At 43.7% G+C, this 24,551-nt stretch overlaps 5 protein-coding genes across 17 annotated transcripts; 3 read left to right on the top strand and 2 right to left on the bottom strand.

Annotated features, from left to right (window-relative positions):
* The first annotated feature begins 91 nt into the window (after positions 1 to 91).
* On the top strand, positions 92 to 6,462 carry LOC133847153 (mitosis initiation protein fs(1)Ya). 4 transcript variants are annotated; one of them, XR_009895130.1, is made up of 6 exons: positions 92 to 225; positions 344 to 725; positions 884 to 1,163; positions 1,200 to 2,812; positions 2,872 to 3,982; positions 4,045 to 4,156. XR_009895130.1 is itself a non-coding variant. In XM_062281973.1 (2 exons), exons 1-2 carry the CDS (start codon positions 3,965 to 3,967, stop codon positions 6,313 to 6,315), a joined length of 2,289 nt encoding a protein of 762 aa, XP_062137957.1. In that variant the 5' UTR covers positions 3,825 to 3,964; the 3' UTR covers positions 6,316 to 6,462. The 4 variants fall into 4 exon arrangements, 1 of the variants encoding a protein (XP_062137957.1); XR_009895131.1 differs by having other exon boundaries at positions 884 to 1,187; positions 1,224 to 2,812; XR_009895129.1 differs by having other exon boundaries at positions 884 to 2,812.
* Positions 6,463 to 6,611: 149 nt separating this feature from the next.
* Positions 6,612 to 8,634, top strand: LOC133847159 (puff-specific protein Bx42). Its single transcript, XM_062281980.1, has 3 exons — positions 6,612 to 6,945; positions 7,006 to 7,566; positions 7,632 to 8,634. The coding sequence occupies exons 1-3, from the start codon at positions 6,723 to 6,725 to the stop codon at positions 8,507 to 8,509; spliced, it is 1,662 nt and encodes a 553-aa protein (XP_062137964.1). The 5' UTR covers positions 6,612 to 6,722; the 3' UTR covers positions 8,510 to 8,634.
* LOC133847164 (serine protease easter-like) lies at positions 8,625 to 10,382 on the bottom strand. 2 transcript variants are annotated; one of them, XM_062281987.1, is made up of 4 exons: positions 10,246 to 10,382; positions 9,806 to 10,060; positions 9,434 to 9,748; positions 8,625 to 9,371 (listed from the first exon to the last, which is right to left on the bottom strand). In XM_062281987.1, exons 2-4 carry the CDS (start codon positions 9,879 to 9,881, stop codon positions 8,653 to 8,655), a joined length of 1,110 nt encoding a protein of 369 aa, XP_062137971.1. In that variant the 5' UTR covers positions 9,882 to 10,060; positions 10,246 to 10,382; the 3' UTR covers positions 8,625 to 8,652. The 2 variants fall into 2 exon arrangements, with proteins under 2 accessions (XP_062137971.1, XP_062137969.1); XM_062281985.1 differs by having other exon boundaries at positions 9,806 to 10,249.
* Positions 10,383 to 10,597: 215 nt separating this feature from the next.
* LOC133847151 (probable phosphorylase b kinase regulatory subunit alpha) lies at positions 10,598 to 20,787 on the top strand. Of its 9 annotated transcripts, XR_009895128.1 has the most exons (14): positions 10,598 to 10,751; positions 10,824 to 11,424; positions 11,492 to 12,159; positions 12,220 to 12,543; positions 14,150 to 14,297; positions 15,693 to 16,022; positions 16,085 to 16,336; positions 16,628 to 16,792; positions 17,324 to 17,365; positions 18,315 to 18,931; positions 19,001 to 19,268; positions 19,328 to 19,925; positions 19,988 to 20,212; positions 20,277 to 20,787. XR_009895128.1 is itself a non-coding variant. In XM_062281967.1 (13 exons), the coding sequence occupies exons 2-13, from the start codon at positions 10,848 to 10,850 to the stop codon at positions 20,091 to 20,093; spliced, it is 4,089 nt and encodes a 1,362-aa protein (XP_062137951.1). In that variant the 5' UTR covers positions 10,598 to 10,751; positions 10,824 to 10,847; the 3' UTR covers positions 20,094 to 20,787. The 9 variants fall into 9 exon arrangements, 8 of the variants coding, with proteins under 8 accessions (XP_062137951.1, XP_062137954.1, XP_062137949.1 ...); XM_062281967.1 differs by having other exon boundaries at positions 16,634 to 16,792; positions 19,988 to 20,787; XM_062281970.1 differs by having other exon boundaries at positions 18,675 to 18,931; positions 19,988 to 20,787.
* A 244-nt stretch (positions 20,788 to 21,031) lies between these two features.
* Positions 21,032 to 24,083, bottom strand: LOC133847160 (T-complex protein 1 subunit beta). Its single transcript, XM_062281981.1, has 4 exons — positions 23,933 to 24,083; positions 22,670 to 23,359; positions 21,728 to 22,355; positions 21,032 to 21,656 (listed from the first exon to the last, which is right to left on the bottom strand). The coding sequence occupies exons 1-4, from the start codon at positions 23,933 to 23,935 to the stop codon at positions 21,370 to 21,372; spliced, it is 1,608 nt and encodes a 535-aa protein (XP_062137965.1). The 5' UTR covers positions 23,936 to 24,083; the 3' UTR covers positions 21,032 to 21,369.
* Positions 24,084 to 24,551: the final 468 nt, after the last annotated feature.

The following is a 24,551-nucleotide window of genomic DNA, read 5'->3' as shown; positions in this document are numbered from 1 at the left end:
ATTAGTTATCGAAACACTTCGATTACTTTTAATACCTACAGTGGGACCGTTTCAAAATATACGTAATTTTTAAAAGCTCAATCGACTGCTTCCCATAAAAATCGATATTTAAAAAACCCAGTTACATCGATAGTCCGAACGATGTTTTTCTATTTCTTTTGGGGTTTTGTGTTGGTTGGCGCTTCTTTATAGTGTTTTTCGAAGAGCAATGATAGGCAAAAGCAGGTGAAAAGTTTTTTTTTTTTAATATTTCACTGATTTACGCTTTGAAATTTGTAGTAATTGTGAAATATGTGATATTTTAATCACTAAATGAAAAACCTTTTTCTCGAATACTCAATAGAATTTCAAGCAGAGCACTCGCTGCAAATGGCGTCGTGGGATCAAATTACGAAACACAGTCGGATTTAGAACCGACAACGAGTAATAATCAAGAGAAGAGCGAGCAATTGAGTTCGCACTTAAGCGATGGAGTTAAATATATTTATTTTACGCCAAATACGCAAGCAAATGGTTACGATTTCATAGCTAAAAGCATTAAAACCAAAGACTTTAATAACGTTCGCATCGCCATAATTTGCGAGCATGCGACAAATGCGCAGCAAATGATGAGAGAAATGGGGAAGCGCAGCGTGGCCAGCCTCTTGCTGACCACCGCCACAGCAACGACCATCGCCAATAAGAAAGCCTCGCTGGATGGGCTGCTGGCATTGCAGACTGACGGCGTGAGTATTTTATGTATTTTGTATACCTGGTATCCAATACGCGTATTGATAAGTTCGAGGATAATCGTAAACAACATTGTTGGTTTTTTTTTTTGTTTTGTAGTTTGGTTTTTTGCTGGCAAGCTAATTATGAATAAATTCTGATTTCCTTCACCCAGGTGCTCACATCGGTGTTGATTGCCACCGACGACATGCTGCCGAACTTGGCGCATTATGGCAAATTAAAGGTCGAGCTGTTGATACATTCCACACAACCGTTACCGCATATCTTTCAAAAGCGCGTTAACACGTTTATCCCATCAGAAGGGAAGGAGAAGGAGCGCCAAGTGATTGTCATACAAACGCCAGCAGTTGTCCAGCAATTACCAGAAACCGAAGCTAGTAATCCAATCGATGCATTGCCTTCGCCATTACCTTCGCCAATGCGTTCTCCATTGCCTTCTTCATTGTCTTCGCCAATGCGTTCTCCATTGCCTTCTTCATTGTCTTCGCCATTAGCTTTACCTTTGCCTTTGCCTTTACCTTTACCTTTGTTGAGACAACGAAGTCCAACACAACTGGATGATGATATCGTGTCCTCAACTTCAGTATCTTCCTGTTCGCTGCAATCGATGCCACATGATCCAATTGAAGATGCATCTGCTACAAGTATACTCAACACCTATAACAAATTCGATGTGCTGGCTCTAAGTAAGCAAAAGCTGGATTCGTGCTATCAAATAAGCGACATCAAGGCACTCGATGGACGTATTAAGGCAGTTATGAAAGAAATGAGCCATGAGCATGGCAAGAAGCCACATCGCTATGCCTGGCCACATACGGCGAAGCATCGCTCGCTTTGCGTCATAGGCTACGAGGCTTCTGGCAAAACATGGAGTTATTTACCCTGGCTGTGTCACAAAGCTTTCCAGAATGCGGATGAAGGCAGGTTGGGTGCTTGTTGCATCATTTTGTGCCCAGACGCGCGACAAGGCGAACGAATCGCTGTTTGCTGCGAAAAACTATTGAACTCTAAGGATGAGAAGAAACCTGTGGTGATGCGACTATTTGAACAAGACGAAATCCAAACGGTTGTGGCAACACTGAAGGTTACTTGCGGCATTCTGATGACCAGCGTTAAGCTGCTGTTGCTGGCAAAAGATGAGATAATCTTGGATGCCAATTTTGTGCGCTGCATCGCTTTTGATAACATCGATGTGTTGTGGAATCAGAGCAAAAATGATTTCGAACAATTGATTGAGTGGTTGTTCGAACACCTTAGCATTGGAGTGAGTGGCACACAGATGCTGATTAGTGGACGTCAGTGGTGCGAGGCGGTGATGAATCGCTTGCTACCCAAGCTGGATGATGTGCTGCTCTTGTTTACGGATGCGCTGGAAGCGTCTGTCTATGGCCGCATTCAGCAAGAGATGCTGTTCATTGATCCGCAGCGTAACGAGGTGGAAATACTCAAAGTGCTGCTTGCCAAAAATCTGAAGGAGGAACGTGTGGTCATGGTGTGTGACAGCAATGACGAAGCAAATTACTTAAAGATCCATCTGATGTCCGCCGGCATTCGCAGCATCATTATCAATGAGAGCAATCAAGTGAATACCTTTAAGAATTGGTGTCACGAAAAGAGACGAAATGTGGTCATTGCTATCGATGATATAATATCCAAGTTGCGTGGCGGTCGCATCGATCTCTTGTTCCATTATAAGCCTGCGAGCAGCTGGCGACGTTTCAAGGCCCGTTTCGGTCTCTTCTATGGCAATCATAAAACACAGACTACAGAGGAGAGTCATTCGAATGCCACATCAATAATTTGCATCACACAGAAGGACGGCGATGTCATTTGGTGCATGTGCAATTTTCTGCTTAAACATGAGATTGCTGCGCCCTCAGCCTGGTTGACGTCCTTTACTGAGTTTCGCTTGACTGCAGAGCGTCTCAATCCCCTACCCAAGCAACCGATGTGCGAACAAATGCTGTGCTACGGCAACTGCTGGAGACGCAAGTGTCAATATCGTCATCAAGTGGCCCAAAAGGAGCTAGCACGACCCATTGAGTACTTTAATAAATTGCACATTGAATTTTATATATCATACGTAAGTTTCTTAATTTAAATTCAATTAGTTTGTTTGTCTAATAATTGCTTTAATTACAGATTCATACACCAACACGTTTCGTTATTAAGGATATCTCATTACCCATTGCTCATCTGTATGGCGGGATTCCTATTACCAAGCTGGAAGATTCGATCAATTTGCATTACATCAACGCAAATAATCGCAGCCTACTCTCCAATCCTAGGCTCAATGATATTTGTGTTGTTGAACTGAATCAACGTTATCAACGTGTTGTTGTGATCGGCGTGAATGGGAAAGAGATTAAGGTCCGGCAGTTGGATAATGTCATGGAAGAGGTGAATATCAAGGCCTCAGAAGTTTTTGTATGCAAGGAGTTCTTCATCCACGAACCTGTTCAGTGCCAGGAATTGTGCCTAGCGGGCATTATGCCATGTAATACGGAACGTATTTGGTCCGCCGAAGCCATGAAATTGGTGCTTAATGTGTTTTTGAAGGAACGGCATACGCATCGATTGAGTGTTTTTAATGCCGATATTGATTTCGCCTTTAATGATAAGTATTTTGTGCGTAATATTTTTGACAGCAATGGCAATGACCTCAAAAGTTTTGTACTCAACAATATGCCAGTGCTGCATGATGAGAAAGTTTTGATGAGTTTGCAAAAACTGTTTAATTAGAGTTGTTTACGCTACTGAGATATTCTTTCGGCAGCTGTTCAAATTGCTGACAATAAAGTTATTGTTGGCAAGTTATATTTCAAAACGTTCAATTTAAATTTTGCTTTTGGCACAATCTTTTATTATTTGTGTTATTTATATTTTCCATAACGAAAATGCTGTTTTAAAAAAAAATTCATTAAAATAAAAGCATATTAAAATGAAAACCAAGTGAAGTAGTATATAAAATTATATACATTTAAAATGTAATTACAAATTGACTTTATTACAGCTTTTTGAATTGCATTTTGTAACAGACAAACTGATGGTATCAACAGTATGACCAGACGCCAGTTTGTAAACATTATGCAGTTATCGATGCCAATCGATTTATTCAAATGCATGCGAAAGAACCGTTGCAAATGCTGTGCATGAGTGTGTGTGGGCGCATGCCATGAAAAGTTAATTTAAATGCATTTTGCATTCAGTTTTATGTGGTGCGAAACAATTAAAAATGATTTACATGGATGAGGTTAGCTTTGTATCAAAAAAAACTTTCCATCTATTGATACTAATGTTTATGATTGAATGCAGGTAAAGTGTCACATTTGCAAACGCATCTTCTGCTGCGCCAAATGCCGCCAAAAGCATCAATTTAATACACACGCCATTGCTGTGAGCCAAAAAGTGCCGAGCGATAATCAAATGATGCAACACGATGCCGAAGGCGACATCGCCCATAATGATGTACCACAAGCTACAACCACGATCTATGTATTCTGCCCGATCTGCGAGCAAAAACCGTTGACGCTGCACAAGGAAATCTACGCTGAACTCTTGGCGCATATTGAAAGTGTTCATTTGCCGTTGCGTTGCCGCAAATGCTTGAGATACTATACAAAAGTTGATGATCTACTTGATTTTAGCAAATGTGTCAATTTGTCACAGAATTGTAGCAGCAGTAGCAGTAACAGCAGCAGCATAGATACGAATCAGTCGTGCGATACAGACGCCTCCAAAATAACTGTGAAGAAGGCAATGGCTACAGTGGCGTCCAATACAATCTCCACACAAACATCGCCTTGCACAGGGAAAGATTTGAATGACACGCAACAACACTATCAACGCCATCTAACGCCCATCTCATTGTTCAATTTGCGTTGGAAAGCCAAAAGTCGCCTCACCCAGGAGGAATTCATCAGCGACAGCGTTTCCTCCATACGCAATCTATCCACCGATAGCGTTAATTTATCTTTACAGCGCCGCAGCATTGGACAGCTGACTGTTGCTAGTGCTGCTGCTACTGCAACAAAGGGTAAAGTCATACGCTCAACATCAACGCCGCTGCAGGTTTGCAGCATGATCGCTAAGCCCAAGGAGGCCGCCACGTTCAATGCCTCTGGCGGTGGCGGCGGCGGCGGCGGCGCTGCTCACTTGTCCAGCATCTATCACAGTGGCTATATACCGGAAGAGCAGAATACACCAGCGCCTCCAGACAGTAGCCAAATGCCACAACACCGTGCCTGGAAGGTTGGCGGACGTGGCAAAATGAGCGCGGTGACGCCGCTGCGTCAGGTCATGTCGAAAAGCATACAAAAGGCATTTGTGGAGCTGGCCACCGGAGGCAGCAGCCATCCAGCACAAGCTCAGCGACGCATGCGACTAGATTCAAGTGAAGCGAATGCCCCGTCAGATGCTTTTGGTGGTGCTTTGGATCTGCGCTTGTCGCCGGTTGTGCGACGCACCGAGCAGAGCATGGCAAGCTCAGAAGCAGCACCAGCAGCAGCTACTGCAGCTGACACAGCTGCCGCAGAACCCTATCAGATACTGTTATCCGCACAAAAATTGACCACCGAATCGATCATCATTACACGCACTCAACACGGCGCCAGTCGCAGCAATTCGCTGCCCGTTGCTGCATCCACAACAAATGCGAGCACCACTAGCACCGTTTACAATTCCTGCGAGAGTGTTGAGATAATCACTTCATCTAGTAGCAATATACAGCAACTAACAAATGCTGGCGCTGCGATTGGTGCTGGAGTTGGGGCTGCTTGCGAGATGCCACCCATTACGCCAATTACTCGCATACCCGGCGCCGTTATCACCAAGAAGCTCATCAAATTCGAGACGCCGCAAAAGAACACAGAACTGAAAACGGGACAAGCTGGCGATGAATCGCTGCAAGAGGACAGGGAATTATTTTATACACCCAATCCGGGCAGCCAACCGGCCAGTCCAAGTGTAGACAACAACAGTAGCGCCAAGGATCGTAGACGGCAGCAGATTGTGCCACGCCAGCTAAGTGGTCAATTCTCCATCAACAACAACAGCTCGCCAAAAGAACAACGAACTTTAGGCCCGGTCAAGCGACCACTTGGACCACGAGCACGGCCACCATTGCGAGCTTGTCATCATCAAAAGACCTTTAGCTGTGTGGAGGATGTGCCGAGCGACAATGAGTACGACGACGAGGAAGTTTTCTTGCCCAACAGCGCATCCACTCACAATGACAATAAGAAACGCGCTGCATCATCATCCAATGCCGAGCCAGGACGTCTCTGGTCTCTAATGTCATCGGTGATGCGATTGCCGGCCACATTAAGAACTGATGCGGATAAGGAAAATGCTCCCAGCAGCACGTCGGGATCGTTAATCAGACGATGCGCTTCCATTGCTGGTTCATTGGTGCGCACCATGCATGGCCAGGATGATGATACCGATGTGCAGAGCATGAAACGCAAGCGTACCCAAACGTTGGACAACCAATATACAAACCTTTTGTCGTCCAGTCCAGCTAGATCATCGAAGCGTGTGCGCATCCAACCAAGAAAACCTATTGAACGCATGCGTACCAATAATTAATGTCTATTTTAATTTATTTTGTTTTTTATTTTGTGAACATGTATCTTGTATTTTAATAACATTTCGTTTTGTGAAGCAGGCTATCAAAGCCACATACAATCAAAGCAAAGATGTCAATGGTGCACAATAAATTCATTCATTACAATACTAATTTGAAAATTATTAAAACAAAAAGCCGTTGACAATTTGCGTATTGCCAGCTTGCTGTGAACAAACTGTCTGGCAACGCTGTAGTATTTTGTTTGCCTTAGTATTTATAGCAACTCATGTGCTGCCGTTGCCATGGTCACACTGACGCATACTCGTCGCTTGTGTTTGGCATAGTGTGTGTGTATTTCTTTTTTCTTCGTAGTTTTCTATAGAAAATTGTATTATATTTAAGTGGAAAACATTTAAAGAGTGTTGTGATGTCGCTATCAAGTCTGCTGCCCACGCCGACAAACGCGGTATGGGATCGCGAAGACGAGCGCCGTATGGCAGCGAAAGGAGCTCCAATGATTGGTGCTCTGGTGTCCGCCAAAATTGCAGCGCCCCCTTACGGACAACGCAAGGATTGGATACCACGAACAGAAGCTGATTTTGGCGATGGTGGCGCATTTCCCGAAATACATGTGGCACAATATCCACTAGGTGAGTGTTTATAGCGTATATATTGATATAGCATAGCGTATATTAATATTGATGTTTTAGGTCTTGGCGCGCCTGCCAATATGGGCAAGAAATCGGATGCGCTGGCAGTGCGTCTAGATGACAAGGGCAAAGTAAAATATGATGCCATTGCACGCCAGGGACATGGTAAAGACAAAATTGTCTATTCATCCATATCACAACTGCTGCCCGCCGAAGTGTTGGGCGAAGATGCCGATGAATTGCAGCGACCCGACGAAGAAACGGTGCTGGAAACAACGGAAGAGACCCGTCTGGCGCTCGAGAAGCTAACAAATCAAAAGATTACCTCTGCGCTGCCAGTGCGTCATGCACAAAAAGCGGCGCCAGCACAATACATACGCTACACGCCATCGCAGCAAGGCGATGCGTTCAATTCGGGCGCCAAACAACGTGTGATACGCATGGTAGAGGCCCAACTGGATCCGATGGAGCCCCCAAAGTTTCGCATCAACAAGAAAATACCACGTGGACCGCCATCACCGCCAGCGCCTGTGCTGCACTCGCCATCCCGCAAGGTGACAGTGAAGGAACAGAAAGAATGGAAGATACCGCCCTGCATATCCAACTGGAAGAACGCCAAAGGTTTGCACATGGAACAAAAACAGCATATATGTGTTATTAATTGCTTGTTTTTTTTTATTATACAGGTTATACCATACCGCTGGATAAGCGTTTGGCGGCTGATGGACGCGGCTTACAGCAGGTGCACATCAATGAGAAGTTTGCTAAAATGGCCGAGGCATTGTACATAGCGGATCGCAAGGCACGTGAAGCGGTGGAGGCGCGTGCCCAGCTGGAAAAGAAGCTGGCGCAAAAGGAAAAGGAGAAGAAGGAGGATATGTTGCGCATGATGGCGCAACGGGCGCGTGAAGAGCGTGCTGGTCTGCGCAATCCTGAGGCGGATGCACCAAGCAGCTCGTCGGGTGGTGCTGGTGGTGGTATTGATGTGCGGGAACGCAACGATTTGCGTGCGGAACGGCAAAGGGAACGACAACGTGATCGCAATCTACAACGTGCCGCGCCAGAGAAGCGCACCAAACTGCAACGGGAACGCGAACGCGATATATCCGAACAAATTGCTCTGGGTTTGCCCGCGAAGAGTGCGGGCAACGGCGAAACTTTGTTCGATCAACGGCTGTTCAACACCACCAAAGGCATGGACTCGGGATATGGGGACGATGAGGCGTACAATGTGTATGATAAGCCATGGCGTGATTCCAATACGATGGGTGCGCACATCTATCGGCCCAGCAAGCAGGCGGATAGCGACAACTATGGCGGCGATCTGGACACCATTGTCAATACAAAACGATTTGTTCCCGACAAACAATTCTCGGGTGCCGGTGGCTCAAGGGATGCGGGTGGCGCTGCAGCTCAACGCAGTGGTCCCGTCGAGTTTGAGAAGGAGGAGGATCCATTTGGTTTGGATAAGTTCTTGAATATGGCCAAAAAGGCGCCTAAACGTGCAGACGAGAAGAACGAACGTGGCAGCCATTCAGATCGCAAGCGCAGTCGACGAGATTAGATGAGTGAAGAGACACAGCTATACAAATGCCTAGAATTTTGTTTTTTTTTCGTAGGGGCTTCTACTCCCGCAACTACTTCCCAAAATCCATATAAATATATAAACACACACAAACTTAAATCTAACGCAACTTGTTTATTCGTTTAGCTACTGTTGGCGCTCATGGTTCCCATGATCCAGTTTATATAGTGCTCGACGCGTGTGAAGACCCTCGGATTTCCAACACCGTTGCAATTGCTCGAGCCCAGCGAGATGATGCCCGTTAAGTAGAAATTGCCACTGCTCTCAAAGTTGTCCTGCAACATGAGCGGGCCGCCGGAGTCGCCACGACATGTGCTCTCTTTCGTATCACCACCAGCGCATATTTGACCATTGACGAGCTGCGGATAAACCACTTTGCAGCTGGCAATCGATATCGCCGTGATTTCAGCCTTCTTTTTCACCGGACTGACGCTAAATAGCGCTTGATCCGTCTTGCCCCAGCCGGCTATTTCCATGGCATAGCCAGCATAGGCGTACTCTACACTGTTGCTCGCGGCGGGCAGGCAAATTGGCTGCACAAAGTCGGTAAAGGCGACGCTACGATTGAGACGCAACAGCGCAATATCGTTGGCATAGTTGTTCTCTGGCGTGTACTGTTCATGCACAATGATGCGATCGATGTTGACATCAATATGTGGCGGAGCGCAGATTCGATTGGTCTTGAATACTTGACAATCGGGCGAGCTGGTGGTATTCCATTCACCTAGACGAACCTGCCGCAATTGCTGATCCGCATCGCGACTGGTCACGCAATGCGCTGCAGTCAGTACCCAACGCTCATGGATGAGCGAGCCACCACAAAGACTGTCATATTCGGCGCCTGCAAATTTAGAAAAGAATTACTATTACAACTGTGGGAGCATCATGAATTTTTGGACTTACCATCGTTGGTATAGCGCAGCAATGCCATCCATGGATACTCGGTGATGCTGGTGTTTTCGCCCCCTACGATGCGATTATCAAACTCTGAATTGCCACATACTCCGGGTTGTGGCAGCTGCAATCTGTATTGCATGACGAGTGCCTCGACGACTGGAGCGCGGCGACAGCATACCAAATCACTGTGCACTTGGCTGACACAACGACTCCGACTGGCGCTATTGAAGTCGACGTTGGGCTGCTCCCAGCATTGGTGGCGATGCTGACAATATCCCGCCTCGCTGCCCACATTGCAGCGTCCATAGTGTATCACAGGTTCTGTAGTTAATTCGTTAATATTTATTAAATTGAGTAGAGAATATTATTTACACTTACTATTGGCGCCATTGACTGTGGCAATGATGATTGTGCAGCAGATGATCAAGTTGCGGATGCTCCTTGCGCTGAACATGTTGATGTTGTTGACGACGATGCTGGACTTTCAATTAGAAAGATGTTGTTCATTGAACAGAAAGCAGAACATCGTTATCAATTTGGGGGCTAACGATTCGTCTGAGAGGGGTCAATGCTGTTGATTGTTGATCGCACTCTCCCCAAATTAGCATAGTTGTTATTGTAAGCGGAGTATATCTGGAAAAACCAGATTTCTTACTACGCTTTTCTCTTATTCCGTTAGCACACACACACTCTGAAATATTAGAAGACACGCTGAGCATAGCAAGGTTGTGCAAATCCCGTAATTATATAAAAAACCAGAATTGCACTTGCACAGCTGTAGTCAAAAGTGACTGCATTAATTTAAAATGTATTCTTACCGCCAGCACGCACGCTAGTTATCGATAGCTGTGCACAGTGTTGTTATTCTAGAAGCTGCAGCGATTGCCAAATGTATCGTTGCGAATATAATCGTTCTGGGCGATATATCGATACACGGCATGACATTCAGTTGACATTTCGGTGTATAATTTTAGCATTTCTAACGAATTTATTCCTAATTTTTTTTTTTTTGCGAATTGCAAGTGTCGACAAGTGTTTATTAAACTATTCGAAGATTGTGTGCGCACATTGTGCTGGCGGCCAAACCCCAAATAATGCAACAACAACAGGTTTGAGCCAACAAACAAATCCAGCAGCTTTTCCGAGTGCAACCAGCAAGCAGCTGCTCGTTGCGAGGGGGTGGCGGTGGAGATCGTATGGGGGGATTGTGCGAGGCCCAGAGACATTGACAACAATTTACACACACACGTACACACGCACAAAACAACAACGCGCTTAGTAACATCAGCAACAACAAACTCGGCGAACTCGTTGAACAAATTATGTAAGTAATTATTTATTGTATTTTGTTTTGTGTGTTGACAATAAATATGTATATTGCCCAATTGTCAAACAGAACGTGGAGCACACACAAATTGGGATGCGGTCGCGTAGCAATTCAGGCGTTCGCCTGGACTACTATCAGCGCATTGTGCATCGCTTGATTTTGGCCCATCAGGAGCCAGTGACCGGCTTGTTTCCCGCCTCCAATGTCAATTCGCACGCCTGGATTCGTGACAATGTCTATTGCATTCTGGCCGTTTGGGGCCTGTCGATGGCGTATAAGAAGATTGCCGATCAAGATGAGGATCGTGCCAAATGCTATGAGCTGGAACAGAGCTGTGTGAAGCTAATGCGTGGCCTGCTCATGGCCATGATGAATCAAAAGGATAAAGTGGAAAAATTCAAAATGACACAAAGTCCATACGATTCATTGCACGCCAAATACTCCAGCAAAAATGGTCTGCCCGTGGTGGCGGACAACGAATGGGGTCATTTGCAAATCGATGCTGTTTCGCTGTATCTGCTGATTTTGGCTCAAATGACCGCTTCGGGTCTGCAGATTGTCTTCTCGTTGGACGAAGTTTCGTTCATACAGAATTTGGTATTCTACATTGAGTCCGCCTACTCCATACCCGATTATGGCATCTGGGAGCGTGGCGATAAGACCAATCATGGTGAGCATAAAAAGTGAGCGAATTGTATTGCACAGTAATTAACTCTGTTTCCCTCGGTTTTTTCTAGGTGAGCCGGAGCTTAATGCCAGCTCCATTGGCATGGCCAAGGCTGCACTAGAGGCCATGAATGAACTGGATTTGTTTGGCGCACGCGGCGGACCCGCCAGCGTTATACATGTGCTCGCCGATGAGGCGCACAAATGTCAGGCGGTGCTGCAATCGATGCTGCCGCGTGAATCCAACAGCAAAGAGCTCGACTCGGGACTGCTATGTGTCATTGGCTTTCCAGCGTTTGCGGTCGACGATGAACAGCTCATACACAACACCAAAGATGCCATATTGTCGCGTCTGCAAGGCAAATATGGTTGCAAGCGCTTTTTGCGCGATGGCTATCGCACACCCAAAGAGGATCCATCGCGTCTCTACTATGAACGCTGGGAGCTGCGCATGTTCGAGAACATTGAGTGCGAATGGCCGCTCTTCTATTGCTATCTGATACTGTTCCATGCATTTCAAAATGACAAGCGGTCGGTGCAAGAGTATGCCGATCGTCTGGAGAAGATCATGGTGCGCTCCGAGGATGGTATTCTGCTCGTACCCGAAAGCTATGCGGTGCCCCAGGATCTGGTGGGCTTCGAATATCAGAAACCTGGTTCGCAGGCACGCGAAGTTGTCGGTCGTTGTCCGTTTCTTTGGGGCCAGTCGCTCTTTATTTTGGGCCGTTTGCTGCAAGAGGTGCGTAAAGATTTATTTCGTTTTTATTAGTTTTGTATTACAATTTTCTTAATTTTGTAGGGCTTCTTGGCTGTGGGTGAGCTGGATCCATTGAATCGTCGTTTGGGTGCACAAAAGAAACCCGACGTTGTAGTGCAGGTCGTCATCATTGCGGAGGATAACGAAATTCGCGACAAGCTGGCCGAGCATGATCTGCATGTGCAAACCATTGCCGAGGTCGCACCCATTGAGGTGCAGCCGGCTCGTGTGCTTAGTCATTTGTACACGTATCTGGGACGCAATCGCAAGTTGGGACTCAGTGGCCGTAAATCCCGTGATGTTGGCATCTTGAGCACCAGCAAATTGTATTCGCTGAAGGATCGCATCTTTGCCTTTACGCCGCAGGTAAATAATACGGATCGAAGCGCATTGAATCCGCTCCCCTTCCCGCACTTTATCTTTTTTCTTTATTTACCTATCTATCTCTCACTTGTAATGCAAATGATTCTTCTTTTACGACGATTATGATTGCAATCATTATTAATTTTATACTCGAGCAGAGGGAGAATATTAAGATAATCAGCATTGATGTACATATGTATATTAATTTGTCCGTTTTTCTGGTGTCTTATTTGTAAAAATTCTGAATTTGCCAAGAAATCCAATTGAATTTGTTTTTAAATTTCAATTTAAATGAATATTTAACAAATTAACCCTTTGGGAATCGCAGAGAAGTGCGTCTAAATAATGAATTTAAGAGTTCCTTGATGTCTTTTCTTAACAAAGTTAAATGTTGTCTTCTTTTGTAGATACAAACTATTTTTCTCTGCAAGCGTATTGAATCTTCGGCATGCCGCAGATAGCTTTTCTTATTTTGTTTTGGTTTTTTTTTTTCTTAAACCTCTCTTATTATTTATTGATTATTATTGCTGGATGCATCAGTTTGTCGACTTGTCGCGCTTCTATATCGCCTCCGATAATGAGCTAATGATTGACATCCTTAAAGGCGAGATCAATTTTCTCAAGTCCGCTTGGGATCTGCTGGGGCGACCGTTAGTAACTCTGGTGCTGAAGCGCATCCATTTAGGTCGGTCCACGTTGCATATAGCCAGTTAAATATATGTACATATTTTTTTAAAATTTAAATTTATACAAACAAATTCGTACATACATATGTTTGATTAATTTACAATTTTCTAGAATTAATTAATTTCCTGTATTGTTTAATTATTTCCTCCCTCTCTCTCCTTCTCTCTCTGTGTGTGCGTGTGTGTATGGTATTTTTTATTATTATGTATATTGTTTAACGTATTATATTTGCAAGGGTTTGCTGTAAATTACTTTTTTTGTTCTTCCTAAGTTACAAAACAAACACACACACACACATATATACACATATTGACTAGTGTTTAGTTGAGTTGATTCTTATTTGGTTTTGTAATTAGTTAAAACTTTAGTTAGTTCTGTGGTTGTGGACGAATACACACACATTTACACTCACTCACACACACACACAAACACACATAATTAGATATACATATATACAACCACAGTCAAATCATTATATTATTCAATTTGCAGCCATTCTGTATTTAGTTGCCTTTTAGTTAGTTGATCTCTTTCCTTCATCTAATTCCTTTTCTATAGCATACTTTTCTGTTCCTCTCCCTTTCACACGCACACACCAACAAGCACATGTCTATCTTTTAATTTCCTCTATTTGCTTTGCACTGTCTGTCCTTACACCCCATACACCGCCCCCATCCCGCCCCCTTTCTCAGTAGACAACAAAATTGGCCATAACAAAAGAAAAAACAACAACAAAAATTTGTTCTCTTTTTGTATAATTCGTGCTTAACCAACAACAACAACAACGACAACAACAACCAATGAACCTCTGAACAAATTGAACCAAATGAACCAATGAATGATCAAAATGAACCAAATGAACTAAATGTATCAACAACCACCACAACAACAACAAACACAATCTCAACATTCACACACACAGCATATCGATTATGAAGAATACTACACGACACGCGATCCCGATCTGCTCGCAAGCAATTTTACCACAAACTTAGCCTTCTTGACCAACAATTGGCGTCACATGTTGGGCAGGCCGACAATCACATTAATGGCAACGCATTATATGCTAGGTAACTACATATATATCAACTCTACCCCACCCACATGCCAAACAAACAAACAAACCAACCAACCAACCAACAACAAAATCGAAAAGCAAAAGCAAAAACAAAAGCATAATACCCCAATTGGAAAATCACAAGAACAACAACAACAGTACAGTACATGGCATACAAGTGCAGTGCACACGCATACAGACACACTATCAATTCGTTCTGCTAATGTATTTGTGTGTCTGTGCTTGTATGTGTTGCTGTCTTAACGTGCTTCTGCTTCTTTCTGCTATCACTTTCCACTTAACGGGCATTTTTATTCGTCGTTCGTTTGTCATGTGATCAGATTCAATCAATTGAATCTCGTTTTATTGTCGATGCTACGATCGAATGAACTTCTCTCTCTCTCTCTCTCTACTTCTCTCTCACGTTGTCTGTAGCAGTGCTAAGGATTCTTCAATTCGTTGTGCGAGCTTCTTTAAAGCTTGCTTGTTGTTAAATTTTCAATCGACAATTATTTAGTTCTGCCATCTGCTTGGCATTTAAATAATTAAGTTCATTTAGGGCAGCTTTTACTCGCTACAATTCAAAAGCTTATTGATCATTTTATATATTTAAATCCATTTATGTCAACGAACGTTAAATAACTTTTTCGATAATTTCTTGATGATTTTGCAACATTTAAAGTGCGAAAGCTTTTGTAACTGAATTACAAGCAGATTAATCTGTCAAAATTATAGCTCTTAAAAGCTTTCAGTGTTTATATCGAAGATTTAAATAAGCTATGTTGATCATGAGAATGATTCTGTCCGTCTGTTAAATTTAATTCCGGAATTTCCCTAAGAATAGTATAAATTATAATCCTTTATAAAGGATTCAGCTGTCCAGGTCAGTTATATAGTTTGGTTTCAGCCTGTTTGGTGATTGATCCGTCGTCTGTTTTAAGTCTCTAACCGCATCTTACGAGTAGTTTCCTTCCTAATTGCCTTCGTAGACCCCCCTTTTAATCTCCTCAATTGCACTCTGCTTGGGCTGCACACTAAAAACTTAAACCACACTAAATATCAAATCAAATCCAATGAAATAAACCCACAACTGGTGTTGGTCTACAATTTACATATTTACTATATGCTATTGTCCACTCGCAAGTGGCTAATTGTTAAGTGAATCTTTTTTGCGTATGTCGGTTATTGTTGTAGTTTTTTTTTTTATATAATATATTGTGATTAAACCGTAGTTGTAAGTGGCGACAGCTAACAAACATCGCATCATTCTCCACATCCAGCTAATCCATCCATGCACCACAAATCTCCATAAATCATACAGAATTTATCGAACTCCTTCACATTTGAAATGCATTAACATGTTTTCGTTTTCGTTTTCGCGGCTGCCTTTCAACATATGCATATATAGACCAGGATAAGATACCGCTGGCCATGATTCAGACAATGCGGAAACTAAAGTCGGGATATATTAATGGCACCCGGGTTATGCTGGGCAGCCTGAAGGACTTCCTCAACACGTCGGCCATCACGGACTTGAGCTTTTTGGGCAGCACCGAGGATGGTTATCCGGATCGCCTGCATCCCGATGTGCAGACCTATTTGGACGAGCATCTGTTGCGTTCGTTCAGCAATCGCAGCACCATGAATCTCCGTGGCGGACAGCTGCGCCCTCGCCATCTCCGTCGTCGCATGTCCTGCAAGGGCGCCATCAAAAAGACGCGTTCTATTAACGTTGACTGTAAGCTATTCATGCAGCTTGTTGTTACTTGTCCTTATCTCCTCTCTTCATTTGCTTTCCAGCTGACAATCTGGGCATGGAGGGACCATCGCCATTGACCGAGCGTCGTCTGTCGTCGGTGGTGCCGCCGCCGTGGCTGCAGGCAAACAAGCAAGGACACGTCAGTGTGTTTGCCACAACGCCCGAGGAGGGACCGACATCGCCACCGCAGCTGGGAGGGGAGTTGGGACTCCGGGAGAACATCTATCCCGTGGATCCGCATCATAGTCGCTCGGCCATCGATCGTCGCAGCGAATTTGTGCGACAACAAGAGAGTTAGTTGCAGTTGCAGTTATTATATTGTGCTATATGCAGTGATAGCTTGTTTTGAAAGGACAACGAAAGTGTCCGGCTAAGAGAATACTTATTTAATACTGAGTTTTCACTGTTTATATATACATATTTTTGATTTATTTTTATTGTTTGTAGTGGTTCTCATTTTTGTCAATTTTGTTTGCTTTTCGGTTTCATTTTCGTTTGTCCTTTATACGTAAATCACGTTCTTCAAAAACAACAACAACAACAACACAACCACCTCATCAACAACAAAACAACAAAAATTAAAGTAACAGTGCCAAAAATTCTCATCCAACGCCATCGTGCGGAAACCAATTTTGCCGACACAGAGGTGGAGGAGCTAATTGCCATGCTGCGCGAAACGGAGAGTCTCGAGGAGCAAGGCGACATTCTGCAGTATCTGGTGGACACACAAGGACTCGACTTCAATACAGGTAAGTCATGTAAATCAAATGAAAAGCTTATCAGTTTGCACCGAAAACCGTAGTTAAGCTTATGTATTGAGGCCGTTCTTAGTTGCTACACTAAACCATAAACACACATGTCACATCTTTACCAATACACCCGTGAACTATAGATGGATATATATTGTATATATTTAAGTTATAAAGGTTATCTTATTCATAACTTTGGCTCGATTTCACAATGAAACAATAAGTAACACATCGTCGGAAGCAAGCTTTAGCAACGCTTAAGTCAAACAGCTTTTGTCACGGTGCTTAATCGATAAATCCCATATTTCGATAGTGCTATAAATTGGAAACGTTGCTTTGTGAAATCGATGCCATTTTGCGCCCTTCTTCTACTCCCTACCTCCCCCCTCCCCATTCCATCCCATTCAAAGGATGCATCGGGCATATTCGTCTTGAATCAACATTTAATTGTTTGTTTTGTACTTTGTTCCATTTTGTACACGTGCTTTGTGTTCGTTCTCGTTCCTCTTCGTAATCGCTACCACACAACAGCTGGCCTGGGCCTAAAGCACAAATCCGATGACAATGCGGCTGGTAAGTTTTGATATCTGCGATTCCTAGACTCCATTCTGCTCGAACTGTACTCTGTGTGTCTATTGGGCTATTTGTATGATGTTGTTGGTGTTGTATGTACATAAATACTACTTATCTCCTACTATCTCCCCCCTTTCCCCCATCCCAATTCCCAATTCCTCTACACAGCATCTATTGGTTGTATATCGATCGAATCCAAGTCCTCTTCTATCTCCCTTTACACTCACTCACTGTTTTATGGTTTCCCTTTTCTACTTGACCTGTTTCCTCATTCCACAAACATTAAACAATACTATTATACAAACTGTTATACCATGCTTAACTTTTATACGAACTGTTATATCACGCTTAACTCGTATACAAGCTGTTATACCACGCTTAACTTTTATACGAACTGTTATATCACGCTTAACTCGTATACAAGCTGTTATACCACGCTTAACTCGTAGACAAGCCGTTATACAACATCTAACTAGTATACAAGCTGTTATATGACGCCTAACTCGTATACGTTTAACACATTTTTTCAAGCTGTTATACGACGCTTGTTATACGCCTTATACTTATATTTTTATGAACATTATTATTAAACTTCATGCCACACATCTTATTGCTTTAGCTGCATTATTATTTTTTAAATTTTTAATCAATTTTCTAATTTTACAAATATTTCTTTTATATTTTATTTTCAATGCACCACGCTCACGCTCACACACATACAAAAAACAAACTCACACACACACATTTAATACGCTCGCCATTTTTGCTGCCTCATGCCATCATTAACCTGATTCGATATTTCAAACATCTTCTACCACAACAACAACAACAAAATAAACGAATCCCCAACTAACCAACAACAACAAACCAAATACTATAACAACAACAACTTCAACTAAAATCTAAAACCTAAAACAATAAACTAATGCCACAACAAAAACCAAAAAAGAGCTTGATCAAGCGTTTATGGACGATGTGATGCTCGAACTGTCAACGGCTGGTGCTGGTGGTAGTGGTGGTGTTGGTGGTGGTGATGGTTGTGGTGGTGCTGGTGCTGCAGCTGGTGGTGAGAAGAAGAAGCCGCCAATGTTGCCCGTCAAGGTGCCGACAGTGATAATTGATCCAACGACCACAACCACATCCACAGCGAGCAAAAAGGATCTGGATAATGCCAACGCAACGGCAACGGCAACAACCGGCATCCCAGCTGCACCTGTTGCCCCTGCCCCTGCCTCGCCCGCTGCCCCCGCCGCCGGCTGCAGTACCAACAACAACAGCTTGAATAACAACGATTCTTCTCAATCTGAAGGCATGCTGGAGGAGGGACGCGTCGTCACCGTTAGGGATCTGCTCAAGGGCCTCTACGAGAAGGCGTGCCAACAAAAACTCTGGGGTCTGGTGCGTCACACCGCCGGCATGCTGGGCAAACGTGTCGAGGATCTGGGCAAAGCCGTCACCGATCTGTTGGTCCGTCAGAAGCAGGTCACCGTTGGCATGCCGCCAAACAATGAGCACACCATCACAGCACCGCTGCCCGAGGGCGAGTTGCGTCAACTCATACACGATGTACGTAAACTCTGGAACACTCTTATGTGTTCCTCTCTCACACTCACTTAATCCCCAATTGATATGCAGGCCTATGGTGACGATGAGAGCACAGCCATGTTGACGCAGGAGCTGATGGTGTATCTGGCCATGTTTATACGCACCGAGCCGAACCTGTTTCACGAGATGTTGCGTCTGCGTGTCGGCTTGATCATTCAGGTGATGGCCAAGGAACTGTCGCGCACGCTCATCTGTGACGGCGAAGCGGCATCGGAGCATCTACTTAATCTGTCGCCATTCGAGATGAAGAACCTGCTCTATCACATACTCAGCGGCAAGGAGTTTGCCGTCAGCAGTGGTGAGTTTACTTCAGTTAAGCTAAAATACAACAATGATTACAATGAATTGTTCTTTTAGTGGCACGCGGTAATCTGTCCATTGTCAGCTGCAAGTCGAGTCGCGTCAGCAAGAAGAGCCAAATTGGTCTGGGCGATCCCGAGGGCGAGGATGCGCTCATTGCCACCATCGATGATCGCCAGGGTCAATGGCTGCGTCGGCGACGACTCGACGGCGCCCTCAATCGTGTACCACGGGATTTCTATTCGCGCGTCTGGACGGTGCTGGAGAAATGCCAGGGACTGGCCATCGAGGGACGTGTGCTGCAGCAGAGTCTCACACAGGAGATGACGCCGGGCGAATTGAAGTTTGCCCTCGAGGTGGAAACGGCACTCAATCAAATACCACAGCCCGAGTACAGGCAGCTGGTGGTGGAGGCGCTGATGGTGTTAACACTTGTCACCGAGCACAACATGGTGCCCTGCCTGGGGGACGTGATCTATGTGGAGCATCTGGTGCACAAGGCGAATCAATTGTTCTTGGAGGATCAGCGCAAAGTGCAGGGCGATGCAACGTTGTGCTGCGCCAAGCTCAAGGATGGCAAGGAGCAGCAACAGGCTGCCTCGGGCATGCTGCTCTGCGGTGGTGCCGCCTACATCTGTCAGCATCTGTACGACAGGTCAGCAAGCACTTCCACATCCATAAAGTAATCCCTCTCTAATATGAACTTACTTCTTGTAGCGCGCCTAGTGGCAGCTATGGCACCATGACCTATATGTCGCGTGCCGTCGCTTTGGTGCTGGACTGTGTGCCCAAGCATGGGGAGAAGGAATGCGCAATCTCCTAAAGTGCGAATGCTACAATGATGGTACACTCGACCTGGAACACACAACAACAACAGCAACAACAAGCAAGGAAACTTAATGCCATGTACTGTTAACACTGACTTGACGGGCTCATCCCAATGTTCGTTTTGGTTTTTTTCTCTCTCGTTCTTTGGCTATCTCTGTCTAACGCAATCTCTCTCTAGCTCTATATGTATGTATGTCTTGATCTTTTGCAGAGTTACACATTCTCTCTTGCTCTAGCCCAACGATATAAGTTAAGTCTGAGATCCGAACCTCCAAAAATGCGAACTCTGTGACAAGGCTATATATACTATATATATAGTATATATGTTTTGTAGACCAACCGCCTACTTAGCCATCTTTTTTTTGTTAAAGTGTTTTTGTTTAGTTTTCTTGAGCGGCTAAATTGGGAAATTCGCATTGTGCTCTTCCCAAAACTACCTACGTATATACAAGTATATACACATACTATATAACACATATATCTATATCGATATTGACTATGTATTATCCTAAAATAAAACGCTGCGCGCCAACAAACTGGTTTTATACTCGCAGATTATCCTTGAAACGAAGGGGATTCAACAACGACTTCTTTCAAAATATGTTCTTGAGGCAATAAACTGCAAGTTTTTTATTGTGACAACAAATAGTGACAAAGAAATAAATATAAAAAATGTTTGCAATGTTCAACTATTGAGTGTTTTATTGCAATCTTGCGTCTTTTTAATTCAACAAAGGTTAGAACCAAGTTTACTCAGTGCTCATTAAAATTAATTTTAAAAAGCACAAGTTAATTAAAACCAAGTGTTTTTTTTTTAGTTTTGTTAAGCATAAATATCATTCTTTTATTTTTTTCTGTTGTTTTCCCATCATTTTTGCATTTCGCACATATAATGTTTACAAAAATTGTATTCATTTACAAGTTGCTTGTGTGTTTTGTGGATTTTTGACACATTTTCTAAATGCGTTGTTTTTTGTTCTCTTTAGTGTTTTTTAAGCTGAGCTTGCGCAACAATGAGTTTACGATTTTCTTTGATTTTAACAAAAATAGTTTTTGAAATGGTCACAAACAAATTTTGAAGAATGCAAGTTAGGCTGTGTGTGTGTGTGTGTGCATCTTGCGTGTAGGTTGTTCGTGTATATGTGTGTGTGTGTAGTTATAAGTTTAAGACAGATCATAAAATTAGCGATGATGTTAAACGAGAGTTGTGTGTGTAAGGTTTTTAATAAAAAAAATCCTAGACAAAAAAAATACTTAAGATGAATCGATGTTTAACAATAGCCCCTATCGGGAACACGACGACGCGGCGCACACTTGATAATATCATCGACACGCAGAATCATTTCGGCTGCCTCCGATGCAGACATGAGCACCTGACGCTTCACAGCAAACGATTCAGTGATGCCCAGTTCGCGCACATCAGCAACCTTGCCCTTCTCCATATCGAAACCCAACTGATGCTTGCCCTGAGCATGTCCAGCGCGCAGTTCAGAGACCAGTTGTGCCGAATCGAAACCAGCATTATCAGCAATAGCCGTTGGCAGTGACAACAGAGCACCTGCGCCAATTGAAAAGAAAAGAATTAATAAATCAACTCATACAATGGTAAATTATTCAATTTCGACTTACGTGCAAAGGCCTCAATGGCAATGGCTTCCTTGCCGGGTGTCTCGGCGGCCTTCTTGAACACAGCATTGGCCATCAGAGCCTCGGAGCAGCCGCCACCATAAATGATGCGTGACTCCTTGACCGTGGCAGCCAACACACAGAGGGCGTCGTGCAGCGAACGATCCGCTTCATCGAGAATCTGTTGCGTGGCACCGCGAATGACAATGGTGCAGGCTTCGCCCAATTTGACACCGCTGAAACGCAACAGCGTATCCTCGCCAATCATCACCTGTTCGATGAGCTTGCATTCGCCCAGCTTGACCAGAGCGGGATTCTCGAAAGTAGAGACAATTTCGCCACCAGTGCAATAGGCCAAACGTTCGATGCCATCAAAATCGGCATGCTCAATGGACATCACCTGGGCATCGGCGAACAACTGCTCTGGGTAATTGTAGATAAGCTGGCGATTGATGAAGACATTGCAATTGTGCGACAAGATCTTGTCGACCTTCTCCTTCATCTTTTCCTTTTCAGCCATCTCCAAATCGGCAATCTTGGCCAACGAATCGACCTTGATGCGGCTGCCAAATACTTTGATTTTGTCCGTGTCCATGGGTGTGTTGGCAATAAGGATCTTCGCATTTTCAATCTAATAATATTAAACAAATAAAAGGATTAGCAAATAAAAAAATGAATGAAAACCAGTTTATTGCGAGCAAACACAAACTGATGTCAGCGTGTGAGTCACGTGCTCTCGTTGCAACAACAGATGGTCGCTTAAACACGCTTTTCTTTTAGCAGCTGGCGGTGGCCACCACATGAAACTCGTCAAAATGGCTGTGATATGAATTTCAGGCAAAGCACACATAAGTCACAGTCATTTCGACGCGTTCATATGGAGCAACAACAATTAGAATACACACAGATTATTCATGATTAGTAGTTTTTGGGTTTGCTACTCACGCGCTGTGGCTGATGAACACCTGGCTTCTTGTCCAGCAGAAAGCCTTCGTCGAGGAACGAATCACCCAATGTGCCGCCGGACTTTTTGATAATCTGTATGGACTTGAGTTCGCCGGAACCCTTCAGACGCAACACAGCATCCACAGCCAGATTGGCGAAGAAATCCTTGTGCTGGTGCAGAATCTTCGATGACAATGTGGTGCGTGCAATGTTCAGCAAGTCGTTCTTGAACTTCTCACTGTTCGTCGAGTTGTCCTGAGCCGCCTGTGTCAGCGCATCCAGCGCCACTTGGGTGGCCAAACGCCAGCCGGTGACAATGATCTGTGGATGCAGTTTTTGTTCCACCAGCTTTTCGGCTTCACGCAACAATTCAGATGCCAAGACCGTCACGGATGTGGTGCCATCGCCAACCTCCTCATCTTGGACACGCGACATATCGACCAGAATCTTTGCAGCTGGATTATCAACGCCAACGGCACGCAATATGGTTGCACCATCGTTGGTGACCTCCACCTGGCCAGCATTGCGACCGGTAGCAACCAAGATTTTGTCCATACCCTTGGGTCCCAGTGTGCTCTTCACCAGATCACCGATGGCAATTGCACCAATGAATGATGACAAACGCGCCATTTCGGCTTTCTCCTCTTGCGCCTCATGCTTGAGAACGCGCACGGGATTTAGTGACATCTCCTAAAAACCAACAAAATATTTATTTTATTTGTTTATATTCAGTTGCATTGCATATATATATACATAATGCAGTGTGTTTGTGTGTATTTAGTTCCGAGTTGCCATACGATTCGGACATAACCCCCAAATAATGCGTGATTCATCGGCGAGCGCAGTACACACACACAGACACACGCCCTGCTGCAGCATGCTGCATTTGAGGAAAAATTCACAGATTGCTAGTGAAAAATGTGCTTCCTCATGTGGTTGCAACAATTGCTGCAAAACGCCAAGACAACAAGTCATGCCACTATTAACATAATGGAAATTTCTCGAAGCATTGCGACCTCCTCACGTGTGTGTGTGTAGGCTTGTCATCATCGTACACATATTAACTTGAGGTCTGCTGCTGCTTCTTCTTGCTTTGGCCGTCTGCTTCGCAGTGCGTGCGGCTTTTTCAGCCGTGGACGACACCCGGCAAATGAAAACGCAATATTTTATGAAATGATCAATGAAAACGCAAATATTTCACTGCACTCGCGACAAGTATGCTGTAAACTTATAATATTGTTTGCTTAATTCAAGTAAATTTACCATTTTCAACGCTTATTAACAACTTTTTTTGATCACAGAATTAGAGAATACCCCACACGGCTCGACAAAGCGACAAAGAAAATGGCGATAGAATAACTACAGATCAGTGTGACCACAGATATAATGTAATAAATGTACTATTTATCAGCTTCAATTATACCGTTTGCACGATACTATCCTTACATAGCTGTTGTTTTCTTGTTTTGCCAATTCATTGACGCCTATCTAGAATGTTCTTTTTAGTTATTCAAAAGTACTCTTCAAATTTATCATATTATAATTGATCACGAACAATTTCGAAATAAAAGTAAAAACAAAAATCACGTTTTGAATTGGCATCGTATGAAATAAAGTTGATATTACCGATATACCAAAAAAAACATATGCTGTAAGTGGTCACACTGTTGCTATGATTTCGATAAGTCGATATTTCACGTTTGGCGGCTTTTTTAAAATTTAAATAATAATTTATCATTCTAGATCTATTTTAGTGGAATTAATTATTGTGCGCATATAAGTTTAATATATTTAATAATATTAATAAATAATAACATAATATTTTCATTAGCTTTTTTTACTTTTTTGATGACTTAAACTTTGATTGTATCAAATTTTAAAT

This window comes from Drosophila sulfurigaster, chromosome X (assembly GCF_023558435.1).
Source record: "Drosophila sulfurigaster albostrigata strain 15112-1811.04 chromosome X, ASM2355843v2, whole genome shotgun sequence".
Lineage (NCBI taxonomy): Eukaryota > Metazoa > Arthropoda > Insecta > Diptera > Drosophilidae > Drosophila > Drosophila sulfurigaster.
This window is presented reverse-complemented; position numbering and strand designations above follow the sequence as displayed.